An 18,886-nucleotide genomic window follows, 5' to 3' on the forward strand; every position below is an offset into this window, starting at 1 on the left:
GCCCGAACCGAAAATCCAGTTTCACGTTGGTAACATGGTAAAATGGTTTAGATCTTCACCTCATCGCTCCATGCTCCGAAATACTCAGTCTTGGTAAACAAGTTTTTGTCCTCGGAGGCCACCGTCACTTTGCAGACGGGAGGGGTGAGGAAGAGAGCGCTGCAAACTAGAATCTTTTTTACACACTGGACCTTTAAGATATTTCTATTGAACAAATCTTTTCCTACATAGACTACATATACAAATGATTTCTCTCCTTAATGGATTTCATGTGTCTTCTGAGATTCACTTCTGTGTGGACTTTCTTGTGCTTTTCAAGATCATCACGTTTATGGGATTTCATGTGCAACACTAAATTCCTTCGTGCGTTACACTTTTCCCCCACAAGTAGCACAATCAAATGCTTTCTCCTGTGTGGACTTTCATGTGGCTCCTAAGAGCTTCATTTCGGAAAAATATTTTCCCACAATCATTGCAACTCAACACTTTCCCTTTTTTATGGGATTGCATGTGCATCCCAAAATTCTCCTCCTCCATAAACATTTCCCCACACACACTGCAACCATATGGCTTCTCTTTTGAATGGACTCTTGAGTGGACCACAAGATTTGTGTGGTGGCCAAATCTTTGTTCACAAATAGCACAACCAAATGTTTTCTTATTTGCATGGCGGCTCATATGGACTCTATAACTGTTTCTAAGTCTAAATGTTTTACCACAGATAGCACAGTCAAATGATTCTTGAACTTTCACTTTAAATCTAAATGCCTCTGTATGGACTCTCGTGTGTTCATGAAGACGCCTTCGTTGTGTAAATCTTTTACCACATGTAGCACATTCATATGGTTTCTCTCCTGTATGACTTTTCATATGTTCACGAAGATGATGTCGTTGTCTAAATCTTTTACCACATGTTGCACATTCAAATGGTTTCTCTCCTGTATGGATTCTCATATGTTCAGTAAGATGCTGTCGTTTAATAAATTTTTTACCACAAGTAGCACAGTCAAATGGTCGCTCTCCTGTATGGGTTCTTATGTGTATCTTTAAATCCCAGGGTGATTTAAATTTTTTCCCACACTCTGAGCAGCGGTGAGTCTTGCAGCAAGAGTTCTTACAAGTCTTACGGTCTCCATCACCTACATGAACAGCTTTACTGTTCAAACCTGACTCAGGTGCTCTGGTTTCTCTCCAGTATTCACCACTGTCTTCAGCTTCAGAGAACGACTCTGAGACCTCATCATCTGTATCTGGTTGAAGATCTTCAGGTTCTTCACAGCCGTCTCCATCAGCCTCAGCTGAGCTGTTCGACAGAGGCTCCAACTCAGTTTGTCTTTGATGAGGTTGTAGGGACTGAGGTTTCTCCTCATCATCATCATCATCATCAATCTTCACATCAACAGAAGTGAAGGGGAACTCTGGAGTGGTCAATAATAGTTCTTCCTTTTCTTCTTTAATATGTAGACTCTCTGGGTTCTCCTGGTCCAGACTAGTGGTCAACTCAGGAGGATCCCCGACTTTAACCATCAACAGGTGCTGATCACCTGCAGAAACAATGAAACACACATTATTGACAACAGTGTCTTCATACTGTCACTCATACAACTGGTATCTGTATGAACCCCAATTATCTTCTCAGTGGACACCAACAGCATCTCCTGCAGCCATGTGCACCCATTCATCAATCAGTAATCCATAAGGTCACGATCAAACAGAACCGTCCAGTTACCACCATCAAAGTAAAGCTCCATAGAAATGATTGGAAGTAATAAAGTATTGTAAAGAGAAAACACAACGGCAAAAGAGAAAACACAACACAAGAAGAGAAAACATCAACAACAAAAAAGAAAAGTTTAGTAATTTGTTGCTGTGTTTTCTCTTTTGCTGTTGTGTTTTCTGATTGGCACCTCAGGGCCACCATATATTCCACATCTGTGAAAGTCAAAAAACAAAAATACACAGTGATTTTTGCTTCTTCTTTGGCTCAGACATAGACGAAGGTATGATCACTATGGTAGGGTTTGGCAAACTTTTTGACTCAAGGGCCACAATGAGTTTTAAAATTGAATGGATGGTCCAGACCAGTATCAGATGGATGGAGAGTGTTTGTGTGAACTAACTAAGCCATTACCTAAAAGTAAAGGGAAATTTACATTTAAATAAGAAAACATTCCTTCAAGTACCTTCATCTTAGAAATTATGTTAAAGTAAATCAAAACAATGCACTTTCCAGACCCCAATATACAGCACTGGATAACATTGTAATAAAGGACAGTCTAAGAAGAGGCATGATATCTGAATTTTATACTTTGTTGGTATCATCTTCTAGCCTGACAAGCCAGACTATATCACTAAAATGTATAGTCTGGAAACAACCGGTAGACCCCGGCTCAATCCAGGGGGCGGGATGAAGGCTGTCTTTCAAACTGCCTCTGCACCAATAGGGTAACGCTACGACCAATCAGAGCAAAGAGCAGGATGATGTTAGCCTGACAAGCCAATTAAAATGTATGTCGTCATGGCGTTAAGCTGCCCAATGACTCTCTAAACAGATAGAGCGCTGTGATTGGTGAACACAAACGGTGTTCGAGACTCAAAAAGTTCCTATGGCTCATTTCTAGACCTACCTACGGAGCAAATATTTTTGCTGCCGCTAGGGTGCAGCTAGATTTCTAGGCTAATCATTTTCACCTGAAAGTTCAATCTATAAGCTTAAGCCCTGGAGGGAAAACATACAAATAGATATTTCCAAGGAAGAATGGGAAACCGCATGTGCTGACGCTCTGCATCCATAAATACACGCCTTAAGATAATACAATATAAATGGTTAATGCGATTAATGCGGTAGAATTGAATAACCAAAATATACCAGACATATGCACAAAATGTACAGAAGACAGAGGAACACTGTTTCATTGTATATGGCAATGTAGAATAATTAACATGTTCTGGGAAGAGATAAGAGTCATAATTGAAAAGATTGTTTCAAAATCAGTTTTATTGGACCCTAAGCTTTTTCTGCTGGGCTTATACCCAGAGAAACGTTAACTATAACAAATACATGGTACAACTATCTCTTCTCTGTTCTTGATTAATGGTATTGTACACTGTCCCGTAATAATAAACTAAACTAAACTAAACAAGCATTTATAAAACTCTGCTTGCTTAATGCCAAAAAATGCATTGCATTATTATGGAAAAGTAGACAGATGTTGTCGAGCCTACCATTGGAAAGAATTACTTACTGAAGGCCAGACAACATATACGTATTTGAACGTATATGGAGGCCCTTCATTGAATATGTCAAGGACTAAGACATAATAGACAATCAAATCAATGACTAATAGCTGTGGATATAGCAGTTTCCGAGATTATGATTATTATCATCTTTCATTTTTTATTATTGTCCTTTTTCTTTTTTTCTTTTTCTTTCAGATACCCGTAGTTTTTCATTGTATCAATCGATAGGACTCCACTAAGTGGCGTAAATCATCTTCTTAAATAACATGAGAAGCATGTTGTTTTGTGTTCTATGTAATTTTTTGTTTTATGTTGTGTTCTGAACATAATAAGGCAGCTAACATATGTTGTAGGGTAGAACTGGGTCAGTTGCCCCCCTTAAGAACAAATGTCCATTTTCTCTGAAAATATAAATAATTTGAATGTCAACATAACATGTACACAAGAAGTATGCCTAAGTTAACACATTTAGAGGGTAATCAAATCACACCAGACTACAACTTTGTTATATAAAACAAAATGTAAAATCTTGAAAAGGGGCATCTTACCCCAGGGCCTGGGGAAGACGCCCCCCTACTGGGGTAAGATGCCCCCAAGGGCGTCTACACATACACGCGTTACGTGCACACATGCGAACACACACGCAAACACATGCGCACACACACACGCACGCACGCACACACACGTGTACAGTACACAGGCTATAGCCTAGTTTGTAAAGAATCCAGCTAGCTTAATGCTATTATCGTGACATACAGTCAGCTAAGAAGCTTTTTAAACTGGTAATAATACATTTTTACCGCTAATTAGCTAATAGGTTAATTATGTTAGATGATGGTGTACATTTTTTATCAGAAATATAACATTAGCAAGTCTAGATATTCAAAATCATCAATCATGGGTGGGGGGTGTCTTCCCCCCCAGAGTCATACTTTTACACTTTCACATATTGCAAAAAAAAGTATTTGGTATTTTTTTGTCCAAACTAGTGGATCAACCGCCTCAAGACTATTATGTTAACATTTTTTTTTAAAAGTGTATATCCTTCCAAAAAAACACAGAGGCTTATTTTGTAGTGTCAAAATATTACATCAATTTGCCCCGAAATCTTTTCTCCGGTTTCCTGCCAAATAGTAAAATGATTTCAATGCTAAATAAATATTAGCAAGGCCACTACGATCCAAGGAAAGAGCTGAGATAAAAAATTGTCGCCATATAGTGGTCGGGGGGGCGGGGACTTCTTATCCAGAGGGGCGTCTTACCTGTCTCTACCCTATGACATGTTGCAGGAATGTCAAAGACTGTATTTGCTATGCTGCTTAAAGGGACAACAAGGAGTTTTGAGCCTCCGCGCACCGTTAAATTCTTTGACCGGCGCAAGACAGACTCATGTTTTCATTCATCAAGAATTAAAGTCAGAGGTTGGAAGACGATCACATACCGTCGTAGTTCCGACCATAAACGGAGATTCGGCGGCATTTTTCTCATGACTCGCCACGAAACCGAAAGTAAAGAAACGCTGGTCGGCTCGCCCAGCATTTACACCACCACTAATAATAACAAAATAACGTTAGAGACAAAACGATATATTTATCGAAAATTGAGCCATTAACAAGTGTGGGTAGCGTAGATTCATCCACATTAACGTGAGACTTTTTTTATAACCAAATAGAAACTCCTCGTTGTCCCTTTAAAACTCGAATATATTGTGGAGGGGGAAAAAAATTACCTACATTCAGTTTCAGTGGGATCAGATGCCAGTGCATCAAAGTCTGCAGTCTTTACTTTAATTTGGACAGTTTTGTACCAGTAGGCTACTTGATGGGCCGGATTAAAAAGCCCCCTATTTTAAAGCAGAAGTAAGTGATATATTTGTGTTAATATAAGTCTTAAATAGTTATATCTTCCGACAGCAATCACTTACATAGAGTGTTTGGACTGAAACACGGGTCTCTCAGTCCCTCTGCTCTGCTCTGAGCCGAAGAGAAAACATCGTATCCTACAGTTTTTATCCAATGAGGAGAGAGAACGGCATGCAGGGCTGTGTGTGCAGCCAAGGGACGCCGTGAATGTGGTGACGTAGGGACGAGGACTGTTATGGTGCGTTCAAGGAAACTCGTATTTTTCCGACCGTGAAGTGGTACCAGTTCGATCTGGTACGAGTTCACCGGTCAGAAGTTACAAGTGGCCGTTATAGTGACTTTCACCGGTAAAACAGGTCGGAAAACACGAGTGGGTTGCCTGGAACGCTACAAAGTCGTAAGTTGTGACTTGAAGCTGTAATTTACGATTTCAAAAGCCTGCCTGGAACGCAGCATTAGCCAAAACGACCGGACCACTTACTTCTGCTTTAACATGGGGGTCAATGGAGAGTTGCTCATGGTGCCAGCCCCCAGTGGTTGCCGGGGGAACTGCAGCTTTTTGAACGCGGAAGTGGTATTCACTTGTCCATTTTCATTTGTTTATAGCCACATAAAAGTCACATTAAAAGATCTGTAGCCTAACTGTAAAGCAAGGTTAGTGTACAACATGTCCTCTTTCTTTACAAACCGGGCCTTTAATAAGGTTAATGGATTGAAAAACTGAATCACCAACCTGTTTTGTTGTGAACGGACTGAGTCTGCATGAAAACGTCCAGCAGGTTCCTCTGCCGCTCGATCTCCTGTCTGAAGCCCGAAGCCTCCGCCTCGTAGCCGGCTACGACTCTGTCCACGGCCGCTAAGATTTCCTGGGAGGCGGCGGTGAGTCTCTCGGTGACGAATCCTCTCAAATCCTCCACCTGAGACATTTTTTACTCTTTAACTTTCGGTTGTTCCCGCCGAATGACTCCTTTTCTGACTTTTCTCAACCAAACGCGACTTGATCTCTTCCGGTTTAGGTACGTGTACAGATAACATCCGAGTAGAAACTGCGACGACTTCAACAAACCACAGACTCAGTGATTAACTTTTCTGTTCAGGACGCCTCGAGATATCTCTTGTCTCCCCGATTATTGTGCCTCCTCTTCCTCCTTCCGCTTCTTCTCAATTGTTTCCGGAAGTGTAGACTCGTTCAGGCGTGTTAATCATAGACATACGACTATGGCGTTACTGCCCTCTACTGGGCAGTTTACAGGACTGAATTCACTCTTTACTTCCCTTTCTGTGGGGAAATAAATAATTCTAAGGATTATTCAAGTACACTACACGGAGGTCGAAAAAAAACATCTTGGAAGAATAAGAAGAAAGGGGGAGAGAAAGAGGAAGCTGGGCATATATTTATTTAGCATTGAAATCATTTTTAATTTTTGGCAGGAAACCGGAGGATAGATTTTGTAATATTTTGACGCTACAAAATAAGCCTCTTGTGTTTTTTTTGGAAGGATGTATACACAAACTTTTTTTTAAATGTTAACATGATAGTCTTGAGGAGGGTGATCCATTAGTTTGAACAAAAAATACAAAATACTTTTTTTGCAATACGTGAAAGTGTAAAAGTATGACTTTGGGGGGAAGACGCCCCACCCAAATAGGGTAAGATGCCCCCCCCTCTAAATGTGTTAACTTAGGCATACTTCTTGTGTACATATTATGTTGACATTCAAATTATTTATATTTTCAGAGAAAATGGACAAGGGGGGGCAACTTACCCCGCTCTACCCCATTATAGACAAGTGTTTAAGAACGTCTTGTTAGGTGTTGTAGGAATTATTCATGCACACATGGAGGTAGAATAACATCCTGGAAGAAGAAGAAGAAGAAGAAGAAGAAGAAGAAGAAGAAGAAGAAGAAGAAGAAGAAGAAGAAGAAGAAGAAGAAGAGGGGAAAAAAGAAAGAGGAAATCAGTCATGATATGTCACGTGAAAGGTAAAGGTACTTTATTAGTCACATATACAGCTAGTACAGTGAAATTCTTTCTCTGCATTTAACCCATCCCTGAGGAGCAGTGGGCAGCCGCGGTGCGGCGCCCGGGGACCAACTCCAGATTATGAGCCAGTGCCTTTGGTCAGGGGCACTGACTGGAGGATTAACCTAGCCGGCATGTTTTTAGAAAGTCACCATAGTCCGTAGTTATTCAACATAAAAGCTCCTCTTTAATCATCAACATTTAAAGGTTGAATATGGAGAATGAGATGATCAAGATAGGCAATTGAAAAATAATTCCTGCGTTCGGTTGCCAGACCGTTGCAAAGTAGGTATAGGCTACCACACCTACTCTGATCGGAGTAGCACAGAGAAGAAATATGCAGGATATTTACCTTATGTTTCATTTTTACCTTCATTACAGCAGCTTCAGACTAATTGTGATGTTAGATAAATGACTTGTAGCTTGTCACAGGAAGAGTGGAGGCTCTCTGCCTTCCACACCATTGCTGAAAACCAAACTTGCGATCAGAGCCTCTGACCCGGTGTCCATAGGCGGCCTTACCTATGTTTCAACCGTTTCAATTGAAATGGGCCCCGGCAGCCTGGGAGCCCCCCCCCCAGCCCGCAAAAAAAAAAAAAAAATGAAACGGGCTCTGGCAGCCGAGTAGAGTACAGCTGCAGTACGGAGGCTGTAGCCTACACAGCTGTGGCAGCCTGGGGCCCCGACTGCCCACAAAAATGTAAACATAAACAATAAGTCGTTACCTAGGTAACGCAGCATTGACCAGAGCGGCTTTTTTATGCAAATGAGAATGACTGATGCATCCTGGGTAATTTAGGGGCAGCGCCCGGCATTTTTACATTGCACTCAGTGGCTTTTTGTGTTTTGATGGAGCGTAGACTAACTAACAATCAATCTGAATGTTTTATTTTGTGTTTCTTTTGTAGCACTATGTCTCATAATTATTTTGACACCCTCTTTGAAACCCACCGTTCACGCTATCTTGAAAAATTACAATGAATTAATCTAGCGGTATGCTCCTTTAGCCTCCCACAGTGATCAATGACTCCACACAGTGGCCAGAAATGTCTGACCCAGACATCTACACGTATTTGGTGGAATCACCGGGGAGGTTTTGGCTAAGTGTTGTCTGTAAATAGCCTGTTAATAGCCAACTTTTTGTTAGTTAGTTTGTCAAGCCAGTTAGGCTGAACTTTTCAATGGAGGGATGCCGGGCGCTGCCCCTAAATTACCCAGGATGCATCAGTCATTCTCATTTGCATAAAAATGCCGCTCTGGTCTATACACAGTGTCAGTAGCCTATCCCCCAACTGCCCGCCCAAAATTAAAAGAGAGAAATAAAGAAGAAATTAAACAATTCATCACCTAGGCAATGTTGCGCATCCATCAAAATGAAGCGCTCATATCTGAGTGGTGCTGAGAAAAACAGCAGAAAACAAAAGGAAAGCTGTGAGTAGTCTACCAAAAGTGAGCTCTTTCTTTCGCCCTGCACCTGCAACGACAGCGCCGGTAGAGGCTGCCGAACCCGGGCCATCTCGTGATGCCAGCCAAACAACCGGAACCGAGGCTACAAAAAGCACGAACGAAGGTGAAAATATTGACCTTTCTACTGCCCCATCTGATAATGATGATGACTAAATAGGATCCTTTGAAGAACATGAACATGATAGTCACACATCTGGAACGGATGAGAGAGATGCCACCACCAGCACAGCAAGGGAGAAAGTCCCACTGTCATTCACAGAGACAGACCGTTCAGATAGAGGACTTAGACTTCCCGCACAGCCACACACACCGTCGTTTCACCAAGGAGAGATATTTCATGAAGATGAGAAATGGAGAAAAAATACGCAGGTCATGGCTAGTATATTCACAATGATCAGACGCAGTTTTCTGTTTCTGTTGTACTCTGTTTGGCAAGCGAAATCACAGCCTCACAGGCAGGGGTTTCAGAATGTGGGAACGTCTCACTCTCACACTTCAGGATCATGAGAAATCAAATGCCCACCGTTCCAATATGGACAGCTGGCGCGAACTGGAGATGCGCGTAAAAACGCACAGTGCCATAGACCAATCCTATCAAGAAATGCAAATGCTGGAAAGAAAACACTGGAACGACGTCATGAAAAGACTAATTGCAATTGTCTGTCACCTTGCACAGAAAAATCTTGCTTTCCGTGGCCACAATTCAAATCTGCACGAGCCAAATAATGGAAATTTTTTGGGTATTGTGGAGCTACTCGCAGAATTTGATCCGGTAATGAGCGAGCAGAGAAAAAAGAAATCGCTGACCATTATCTGGGGAAAACGATACAGAATGAATTAATAACTCTAATTGGAGACAAGACAGTGGAAGCAATCTCGGCTGTTATGCCCAGCTCGTTCAAGAGCATAACCAAGGAGGGAGGACCACACAGCGACCAGGTCAATTAACCATAAATTTATTAAAGGAACACAAGTTTAAGTGTAGGTCAGTCATTTGTAGTGTGGTGAGAGGTGCTGGATGTGTGTGTGCAATCATAAAGTAACAAAAGGCTAACAGAACACAATCAAACAAAACAACGCTGAGGGGCCTGGGTGGCACCAGCCATCCAGGAGGGCGGAAGAGGCTGCCATCTTGGAAAGACCCCCTCTTTATAGACATGGCCACAGGTGGAGTTGATCCCCCTGACGAGGTAGGAGGGACACAGGCAGAGAACCTATGGAGGGGAGATGAGACAGAGAGACACAGCAGCAACACAACATGGCCGAGGGCCATAACACAGCCAAAATAAAAAAAAATCGAATTACTTCTCTGTGATAATGGACTGCACCCCTAACGCTGCCCACACAGAGCAACTCTCTGTGACACTGCGCTCTGTCCAGTGTGACGTCGGTGTCGGGGCTACTGTTGCAGAGCATTTTGTAGGTTTCTTGCCAGTGGTGGACACATCTGGCGCAGGGTTGACTAATGTGTTCTTGGGGCATATGGAAAAGTTAGGCCTGGATATGGAAAAATGCAGAGGACAGGCGTACGACAACGGGAGCAACATGCGGGCGAAAAACAGCGGGGTGCAGAAAAGGCTACTGGATATAAACAAAAAAGCACTGTTCATGCCATGCGCCAGCCACAGCTTAAATCTTGTCGTCGTAGACGCAGCAAAATCAACTGTGGAGTCCGTGAGCTTCTTTGGTGTGCTGCAACGTTTGCACAATCTTTTCAGCTCATCCCCACAAAGATGGGAAATCTTTAAGGAAAACGTCCCACAGCTGAGTCTCAAGGCCATATCCAGCACGCGATGGGAGTGCAGCGTGGAAAGTGTCAAAGTGCTGCGCTATCAGCTTCCTGGTGTTGACAAAGCTCTCCTCTCTCTGATCGCGCATGCCACAAAAAAAGGTGCGCATGTGAACACACACACGCACACACACGCGCACACACCGCACGCGCGCGCGCGCGCGCACACACAATTCAGCACCATGGATAGCTATCCAAACCTTATTCCTTCCTTCTTTAAATAGGCCTAAATACTGTTATTTCCGACCTCAGGTGACGGTGAGACAGCATCTGCAGCCAGTGGCCTTGAACGGGAGATCATGACATGGAAATTCCTGGTGACTGTATGAGGTGAATCGTGTCAGCAAGCTGCTTCAGAGCCCACAAGTGGGGATTGATGTTCTACTGCGCGAGGTGGGACATGTTCTGACATTCCTGAGGGAATACAGGGAGAATGGGCTCTCATCAGCCCAGACGGATGCCAGAGACATCGCAGAAGAAATGGAGATGTCAATGGTCTTTCCCACTCCACGAGGCCGAAAACCAAAACGCCAGTTTCCATATGAGTCCCAAAATGAAGATACATCTCTGACGATGACACCCGAAGAACGGTTCAAGAGGGATGTTTTCCTTCCACTGTTGGACTCTGCCATCATGGGCACTAGTGTGCGTTTCAAGCTGACAGAGTCATTTTACAGTCTGTTTGGGTTCATTTACGGGAGGAAAGAAATGAAGAAGGCAATGGAAGCTGGAATACTGGAGAAAAGCTGCAAGAACATGGAGGAAACACTTGGCGACGTGGATGCTGAGGAGCTCGTGCGCGAGGTTGTGGCTGCTGTCACCGCTGTGCCGGTAGAGGAAAATACTGGCCTGCAGATGTTGAGCTACATCTACACCAACAACCTGCTGGACCTGTACCCAAACCTAAGCATCGCCCTCCGACTGATGTTGACAGTCCCCGTGACTGTCGCAAGCGGAGAGAGGAGTTTCTCTCGCTTGAAACTAATTAAAACACACCTGAGATCAACGATGCTGTAGGAGCGGCTGTCAGCCCTGGCTCAAATCTCAATTGAGCACGAGGTCACAAGATCACTTGACAGAGATGACATAATTAGAGCATTCTCCGCACTGAAAAACAGAAAGGGTGGATTTCTGTAAAGGGCGAGTCTGTCTGTCTGTTCTTTTCCTGCACACTGTCCGTGGTGCTAAAATAATGCGGAGCACGTTGCGCTTACGAGGCTACTTTTGTTGCCAATTTTCAAGTTCAGATTATTATTATAGGTGTTATAGTTTTGGTTTTGGATTGTGATAAAATACCTGGATTGTGATAAAATACCTGTTCGTGTCTTAAAATGCACATAAATATGAAAAATGCATTTGCATTTTGTTGAAAACCAACTTAAATCCTTGTTTTTTTCCCTGCTCATTCCTGGTTTCTTGCCCTATTAACAGTTGGTCACAATGTATCGTTTTACAGTAAGACCATGCGCATGATGAGTTTAGGCTACTGTATCATTTCAGGTTTCAATGCATCAGAGATGCATGGGCGCAAACATATCGGTAATTAAATGTTTCATAGGGCCTCATATACAGTATTGAAACGGGCCCCCAGATGCCTAAGGCTGCCACTGCCGGTGTCACAGCTCTTGTCTCGGTGAAAAAAAAAAGTCTCATTGGCACCGTGAGTCCTCGACACAAACGTGCCTCGTAACCCGTAATCTCTTGTTTATGACAGATAAGACTATACAAATACACGCATCCAAACATGCAGAAGATAAATGTGAACCATTTCCTGAAACGGGAGCATACCTATGTTCCCGATCGGGGAATATACTGTAGGACCCTCTTTTTGAAAAAGGGTCCTATGTTCCCCGTTTTTACCAAATAGGGTCCTATGTTCCCCGGTCGCAATACTGGGGAACATAGGACCCTTTTTCTGAAAGGGTCTGATAGGACCCTTTTTCTGAAAAAGGGTCGTACGCGGCACAACGCGTCAGTTAAACAGACTGTCGCTTCTTTTTTTCAATCGTTTTTGGTCAGTGTTCTTTGATCTTTTGATCCCAGTCTGGAATGCGAGCAGAGCTTTGTTTTGGTACGTGATATGAGACGCGACCGGCGCGATGACGTGGCGTCATGTAACGTCGTCACGTAAATTAGCGGGTCGATGTGCCTTTCCCACTACCACCCCAAAAGCCGATTGTTAGCGGGTTTAAACAGGTTTTTTGGCCAGTGGGAAAAGGGGTATAAGGTTTTGCGGAACTTGGTGAATTAAAAAACGAGTGATTAGACCGGGAGAACCCCCAGCGGTCAAGCGCATGGAGTAATAGACTCCGTGTAGAAGCTTCTTGATCGGGTCCTCACTCGGGCATTGTGCCATTCACCCTTATCTGACTAGCATGTGTAAAGTTATAAAAAATTAAAACATTAAAAAAAGACAGAATTGTGGATAAATGGAAGGGACCATGCAAGGTCCTATTGTGGTAACTGGATTCATAAAACCCACTGTGCACCTACTCAGGACCCTAACGAAAGAACATTGACTGAGGTTAGAACTTCATATACTGACAGTGACTCTACCATACATTAAGTTAAGTTTAAAAGTAGAAAGCATTCTTGTTTTATTTTTCTAAAACTTAGCACTTTCTTTAAGAAGCAAAACACTCTCTGTAATGCCAAATTTTTTAAATGCCATCTTTATTTGATACAGGAAAAGAAAATGTATTCATCTTATTTTTGTGTTCTTTTATCTATTCTATTATTTGTTATCTACAAATCTACAATCTAGTCACTAGACACAGATTCTGCTGAAACTACAATCCTACTTAAAAGCACTGAAAAAAATAACAGACATTACAATGTTCCAGACCTTCACTGTAGAAAACTTTCACAATTGGATCTTAGTGATTTTTTATTGAACACCCCTTTAGTGAGGATTTTTTGTATAGATTTGAAGCTTTAATTTGGTAAACAAACAACAGTCGAGGATTCATAAGCCAAGTCTTAAAATGTAAACTCTGATCCTTATCCAGCGTTAAAGACTAAACCCAAAACTTCAGAGAAAAATATATTCCAATTTAAAATAGGTGAACCCTTAATTTGTTTAGTAACAAAACCAAAAATGTTTGCACCACGTACAACTACACCAGAAAGAGATTTGACAGAATTTGTTACACTTGGATAAAAACAACTAAATGCAACTAACTACTCCGCATTATGAACAACAGTGTCTTTATACTGTCACTCACATAACTGGTGTCTGTATGAGCCCCAACCCCACTCTCAAGACAACACCAGAACTTTCCCTCCTTTATGGGATTTCATGTGCATCGCCAAATTCTCCAGCTCCATAAATGTTTCCCCACAAACACTGCAACCGAATGGCTTCACTTTTGAATGGACTCTTGTGTGAAACAATAGAATTGTCTGCTGGGTAAATCTTTTTCCACAAATAGCACAACTAAATGGTTTCTCCTGTGTGTGGACTCTCAAGTGCATATTCAAACCATCTCGACGTATAAATTTTTTACCACAGGTTGGACAGCTAAATGGCTTCTCTCCTGTATGGACTTTCATATGGTTATTAAGGCTCAGTTTAACAGCAAATGTTTTACCACAGGTAGCACAGGCAAATGGTTTCTCTGCTGTATGGATCCTCATGTGGAGTTTAAGATTCCCTTTAAAAGCAAATTGTTTACCACAGGTAGCACAGTCAAATGGTTTCTCTCCTGTATGGATCCTCATGTGGTCCTTAAGATGACATTTTTGACTGAATGTTTTACCACAGGCAACACAGTCAAATGGTTTCTCTCCTGTATGGACTCTAATGTGGTCTTTAAGATTTGCTTTAAGTCTAAATTTTTTACCACAGACAGCACAGTCAAATGGTTTCTCTCCTGTGTGTACTCTTACGTGGTCTTTAAGATTTGCTTTAATTCTAAATTTTTTACCACAGGTAGCACAATCAAATGGTTTCTCTCCTGTATGGATTAGCATGTGTATCTTCAAAACCCCTTTTGTGCTAAATGTTTTTCCACACGTAGCACAGTCAAATGGTTTATCTCCTTTGTGGACTCTAATGTGGTCTTCAAGATGTTCTTTAAGTTTATATTTCTTACCACAGGTAGCACAATCAAATGGTCTTTCCTCTGTATGGAGTCTTATATGAGCTGAAAGATTCCCTCTATATCTAAATTGTTTACCACAGTTAGCACAGCCAAATGGTTTCTCTCCTGTATGGATTTTCATGTGGTTTTTAAGAGTCCATTTACAAGAAAATTGTTTACCGCAGTTAGCACAGCCAAATGGTTTCTCTCCTGTATGGATTTTCATGTGGTTTTTCAGAGTCCCTCTTAGACGAAATTGTTTACCACAGGTAGCACAGTCAAATGGTTTCTCTCCTGTATGGATTTTCATGTGGACATTAAGATTCCCTCTTCGATTAAATCTTTTACCACAGGTAGCACAGTCAAATGATTCTCCTTTGTGGATTCTCATGTGTATCTTCAAACTCTCCTTTTTGCTATATGTTTTCCCACACTCTGAGCAGCTGAGAGACTTCTTACCAGTGTCACATTCTTCATCATTTACATGAACAGCTTCACTGTTCAAACCTGACTCAGGTGCTCTGGTTTCTCTCCAGTCATCATCACTGTCTTCAGTTACACAGGACGACTCTGAGACCTCATCATCTGTATCTGGTTGAAGATCTTCAGGTTGATCTGAGTTCCTGGCTGGTTCAGATCCTCCACAGTCGTCTCCATCAGCCTCCATCTGTTCAGCTGAGCTGCTGGATGGAGGCTCGGCCTCAGTTTGTCTTTGATGAGGTTGTAGGGACTGAGGTTCCTCCTCCTTCTCCTCACTCTTCTCATGAAGAAAAGCGATGGAGAACTCTGGAGTGGTCAATAGTTCTTCCTTTTCTTCTTTAACATGTAGACTCTCTGGGTTCTCCTGATCCCAAATATTGGTCAACTCAGGAGGATCCTCTGTTTTTATCATCAACAGGTGCTGATCACCTGCAGAAACAATGAAACACATAATGAACAACAGTGTCTTCATACTGTCACTCATAACTGGTGTCTGGAGTAGTGCTGCACGATTAATCGAATCAAAGCAATGTCACGCTGTGCGTTTTGTGATCACACAAAAGTCTGCAATTCAATTTAAATGCTGGAAATCTTCACATCGACCTATTTTAAATGTGACACTGTACGCTCGACTATGAAACCTCCACCATCACCTGCAGAAACAATGAAACACACATCATGAACAACAGTGTCTTCATACTGTCACTCATATAACTGGTGTCTGCATGAACCACAATTGACCCTTCGCCAACTCCTCCCACCAACGGCTATTGTCCAATCCTACGTTAGCAACCGTAACTATAGGCCTGGCAAGCTTTCCGCAGTGAGTCATTACGTTTGCTTTTGTGGACACATTTTGAGACTAGGACGAAAAACATTTGTTTGTAGAGAAGGATGTTGTTGCTGCTGCTACTACGGCGGCGGCAGCGGCGGCGGCGGCAGCAATATAGAGATGTTCAGATACGAGCGGACTTTTTTTTCGACTTGAGCAAGTGTAAATATGGGGATAACCATATGTTCACCTCCGAAATGACAGCTGTACTTTTAGGGCTTTTACCTGGGCTTTTAGGGCTTTTACCTGGGCTTTTAGGCGAGGGATCCTCCAGGCAGGGACTGCTTTCACTGACTGATACAGCGGTGGGAGAAAACAAAACAGCAGCGAAAGCTGTATGTGGTTCACAATCACCCAAAAACTTGCAGTTTGACAACGTTTCATGACCAGTGAGATGACGTAAGTCTTCGTGGGTTGATAGACGGTAAAATGACCGGTCCTTACTGCTGCTCTGTACATTGTCCAGTCGTGTCGTTGAACAGATGTTTTATCCTCCTGCGCGAGTCACGTCACTGAAAACTATGAATGATCTTTGTGACTTCTTCTCTCTATTATCTCAGAACAGTTTATCCAGAAATTTGCTGATATTTCCTTTGAAATCGATACCAAATACTGCCAGGAGCATGGCTGGGAGTGAAAGCTTGCCCGCCGTAGCAACTGTAACCAAGGGGGCGGGGCTTACACGAAGGGTCAATTATCTTCTCAGTGGACACCAACAGCATCTCCTGCAGCCATGTGCACCCATTCATCAATCAGTAATCCATAAAGTCAAACTGACCAAACTGAACCCTCCAGTTACCACCATGACTAGTAGTAATAAAGTATTGTAGACTATTGGACTCCAACCAATGCCCTTACAAGGCTGAGCTGCATCACAGCTTTCAGACTGAGATACAAAAGAAAAAAATATGCTATAACGTGACTGGTGGTTAAATCCTGAATCAGAAGTGCATCAGAATATTTTTTCAGAATCTGGTCAATGATTTAAATTTACGTACTATTCTGTGGTAGAACTTCAGGCTTTGGTTCTTTCAGGTTGCAGCTCCTGAGGCCTTCTCCCTTCTCTTCCTCAGCATGGTGGAGGCTCCTGCTGTTCTTCACATCTGCACATAGGCACATTTTCATGACATAAAAAGTTTACTGACTTTGAAGGTTTTATTCTTGAAACATTACAGCAGATTAAACGACAAAACACAGACAAAAAATTCACTGTTACAGTTCAACAAGTGATATCAATAGCCTACTACTGGTAGTACTCTTGGGTAGAACTTGTTGAGTGTGTCCAACATGTCTTGTTAATACGCGAGTGGCGCTTAAAGGAATAGTTCACTCAAAATTGAAATTCCACTCATTATTTGAGTTATTTATTTGAGCGGAAGCTTCCGTTACAAACAAGCTTGAAATATAGACTTATTGAATTTTTTTTTCAATTTCGCATGTCGGGGCTTCTATACAAGATGGACATTACATACGAATAGCATGGAGGTATTTGAATGTTTTTTAGTGTGTCTTTTTGTTACGAAGACAGTTGGTATCCATTTGCAACCGTTACATGGACATGCACTGCTACACCGAGACCCCCTGTAACTCAGAGAAGGCACGGAGGACTCTGAAACTTCTCCCAGCCCTGAGTCGACATGAGGGTGAGTAGATAATGAGTGAAATTTCAATTTTTGGTTAATTTCTCTTTTAATCCTGAATTAGAAACATATCTGCAAAAAATTTCAATCATAAAATTTGCTATGAACCAATCCGAACTTAAAACTCTTGGGTCCCACTGTACATTCAACTTAAACAAGACAGAGCAGAAACAAATGAGGGGATCTATATTTTGTTTAACTTCTCCTTTTACTAATCAATGTATTTTCACTATGTACTTTTCTCCATTTGTTCGATCTCATTATTAATCTATTTATTACTACTTGTTGTTATTATTACTATTTTTTATTTTATTTATTATTTATTCTGTTTTTTTTTTATTCTATATTCTTTTTTTTTCTTTTTTTTGTACCTATTCTATGATCCTATTGTATTATAATTTGTATTTACTACATTTTTGATATACAGTGGGCTATACCAGTATGGGAAACGGGGGGAGGGAACGGAAGGGGGGTTGGGTTGAAAAAAAAAAATGTTCACAATAAGTCACTGAAACACTTGTCTTGAATATGGAAAAATTCAATAAACAGAATGTTAAAAAAAATGAGGGGGAAATAACCACCAATTTGCCGACTCGATGTGCAAAAAAAGGATTAATATCTAATTTATTATGGAGGAATTATTTAAAACTGAATCACCAACCTGTTTTGTTGAGAACGACTCGAGGCTGCAGGAGAACATCCAGCAGGTTCCTCTGCCGCTCGATCTCCTGTCTGAAGCCCGAAGCCTCCGCCTCCGCCTCGTAGCCGGCTACGACTCTGTCCACGGCCGCTAAGATTTCCTGGGAGGCGGCGGTGAGTCTCTCGGTAACAAATCCTCTCAAATCCTCCACCGGAGACATTTTACTCAAACTCTCGGTTGTTCCCGCCGAACGACACCGAGTAGAAACTGCGACAAATTAAACAAACACTTCAATCATAAACTCATATTCAGGACGCCGTGGTCTATCTCTCATCTCCTCCACCTGCCGCTTATTGCTCCTCCTCCTCTTCCTCCGTCTTTGTGGTTTCCAACAGTGAAGACGCATACTGCCATCTACTGGACAGTCTTAAAGGACTTTCTTCATCTTCTTCCTTTTCTGTGGGGTTCTTGGCTTGGAAGAATTGTATTCAGAATCATTCAATTATTCACACTACATGTAGTCATGGACAGATTTTGCTTATTGTTTCATTATGTCCTGTTAAAGTCAACTGTCGATCCACATAAAAACTGACTGATCCAGAACATAAGGGGCCGTGTCCACCAGACGCGTTTTTAGCGCTCTGGGCGTCTACTTTACATTCAAACCCTATTGAGTTGGGCGCTCACAGCGCTCAGCGCCCTCCGCGGAAAAAGCGCTCTGAGCGCTTTCTTTTTTTGCCGCAGCGCTCAGAGCGCTCGGAGTTGAAATCTGTTCAACTTTTAGAACAGCGCCGCGCTCGTTACCTAGCAACACAACCGGAGAGATGGCAG

General features: G+C 42.1%; 3 protein-coding genes across 4 annotated transcripts in view; all 3 read right to left on the reverse strand.

Moving 5' to 3' along the window:
* The window catches only part of LOC146968489 (uncharacterized), a 90,965-nt gene extending 72,661 nt beyond the window's left edge, over positions 1-18,304 (reverse strand). The window contains exon 1 of the mRNA XM_085759239.1: positions 18,077-18,304. Coding sequence (XP_085615365.1) covers positions 18,077-18,275 — 199 coding nt within the window. The 5' untranslated portion in view covers positions 18,276-18,304. The remainder of the gene's footprint in view (positions 1-18,076) is intronic.
* Positions 382-18,302, reverse strand: LOC146968493 (uncharacterized). 2 transcript variants are annotated; one of them, XM_085806321.1, is made up of 3 exons: positions 18,281-18,302; positions 5,836-6,034; positions 382-1,544 (listed from the first exon to the last, which is right to left on the reverse strand). In XM_085806321.1, the coding sequence occupies exons 2-3, from the start codon at positions 6,026-6,028 to the stop codon at positions 397-399; spliced, it is 1,341 nt and encodes a 446-aa protein (XP_085662447.1). In that variant the 5' UTR covers positions 6,029-6,034; positions 18,281-18,302; the 3' UTR covers positions 382-396. The 2 variants fall into 2 exon arrangements, with proteins under 2 accessions (XP_085662447.1, XP_085662448.1); XM_085806322.1 differs by lacking the exon at positions 18,281-18,302 and having other exon boundaries at positions 5,836-6,210.
* LOC146968494 (uncharacterized) lies at positions 12,875-14,854 on the reverse strand. The gene is made up of 3 exons (XM_085760366.1): positions 14,119-14,854; positions 13,888-14,034; positions 12,875-12,882 (listed from the first exon to the last, which is right to left on the reverse strand). The coding sequence occupies exons 1-3, from the start codon at positions 14,852-14,854 to the stop codon at positions 12,875-12,877; spliced, it is 891 nt and encodes a 296-aa protein (XP_085616492.1).
* Positions 18,305-18,886: the final 582 nt, after the last annotated feature.

Source organism: Trachurus japonicus, chromosome 18 (assembly GCF_045865225.1).
Source record: "Trachurus japonicus isolate A0001 chromosome 18, Traja_1.0".
Classification (NCBI taxonomy): Eukaryota; Metazoa; Chordata; class Actinopteri; order Carangiformes; family Carangidae; genus Trachurus; species Trachurus japonicus.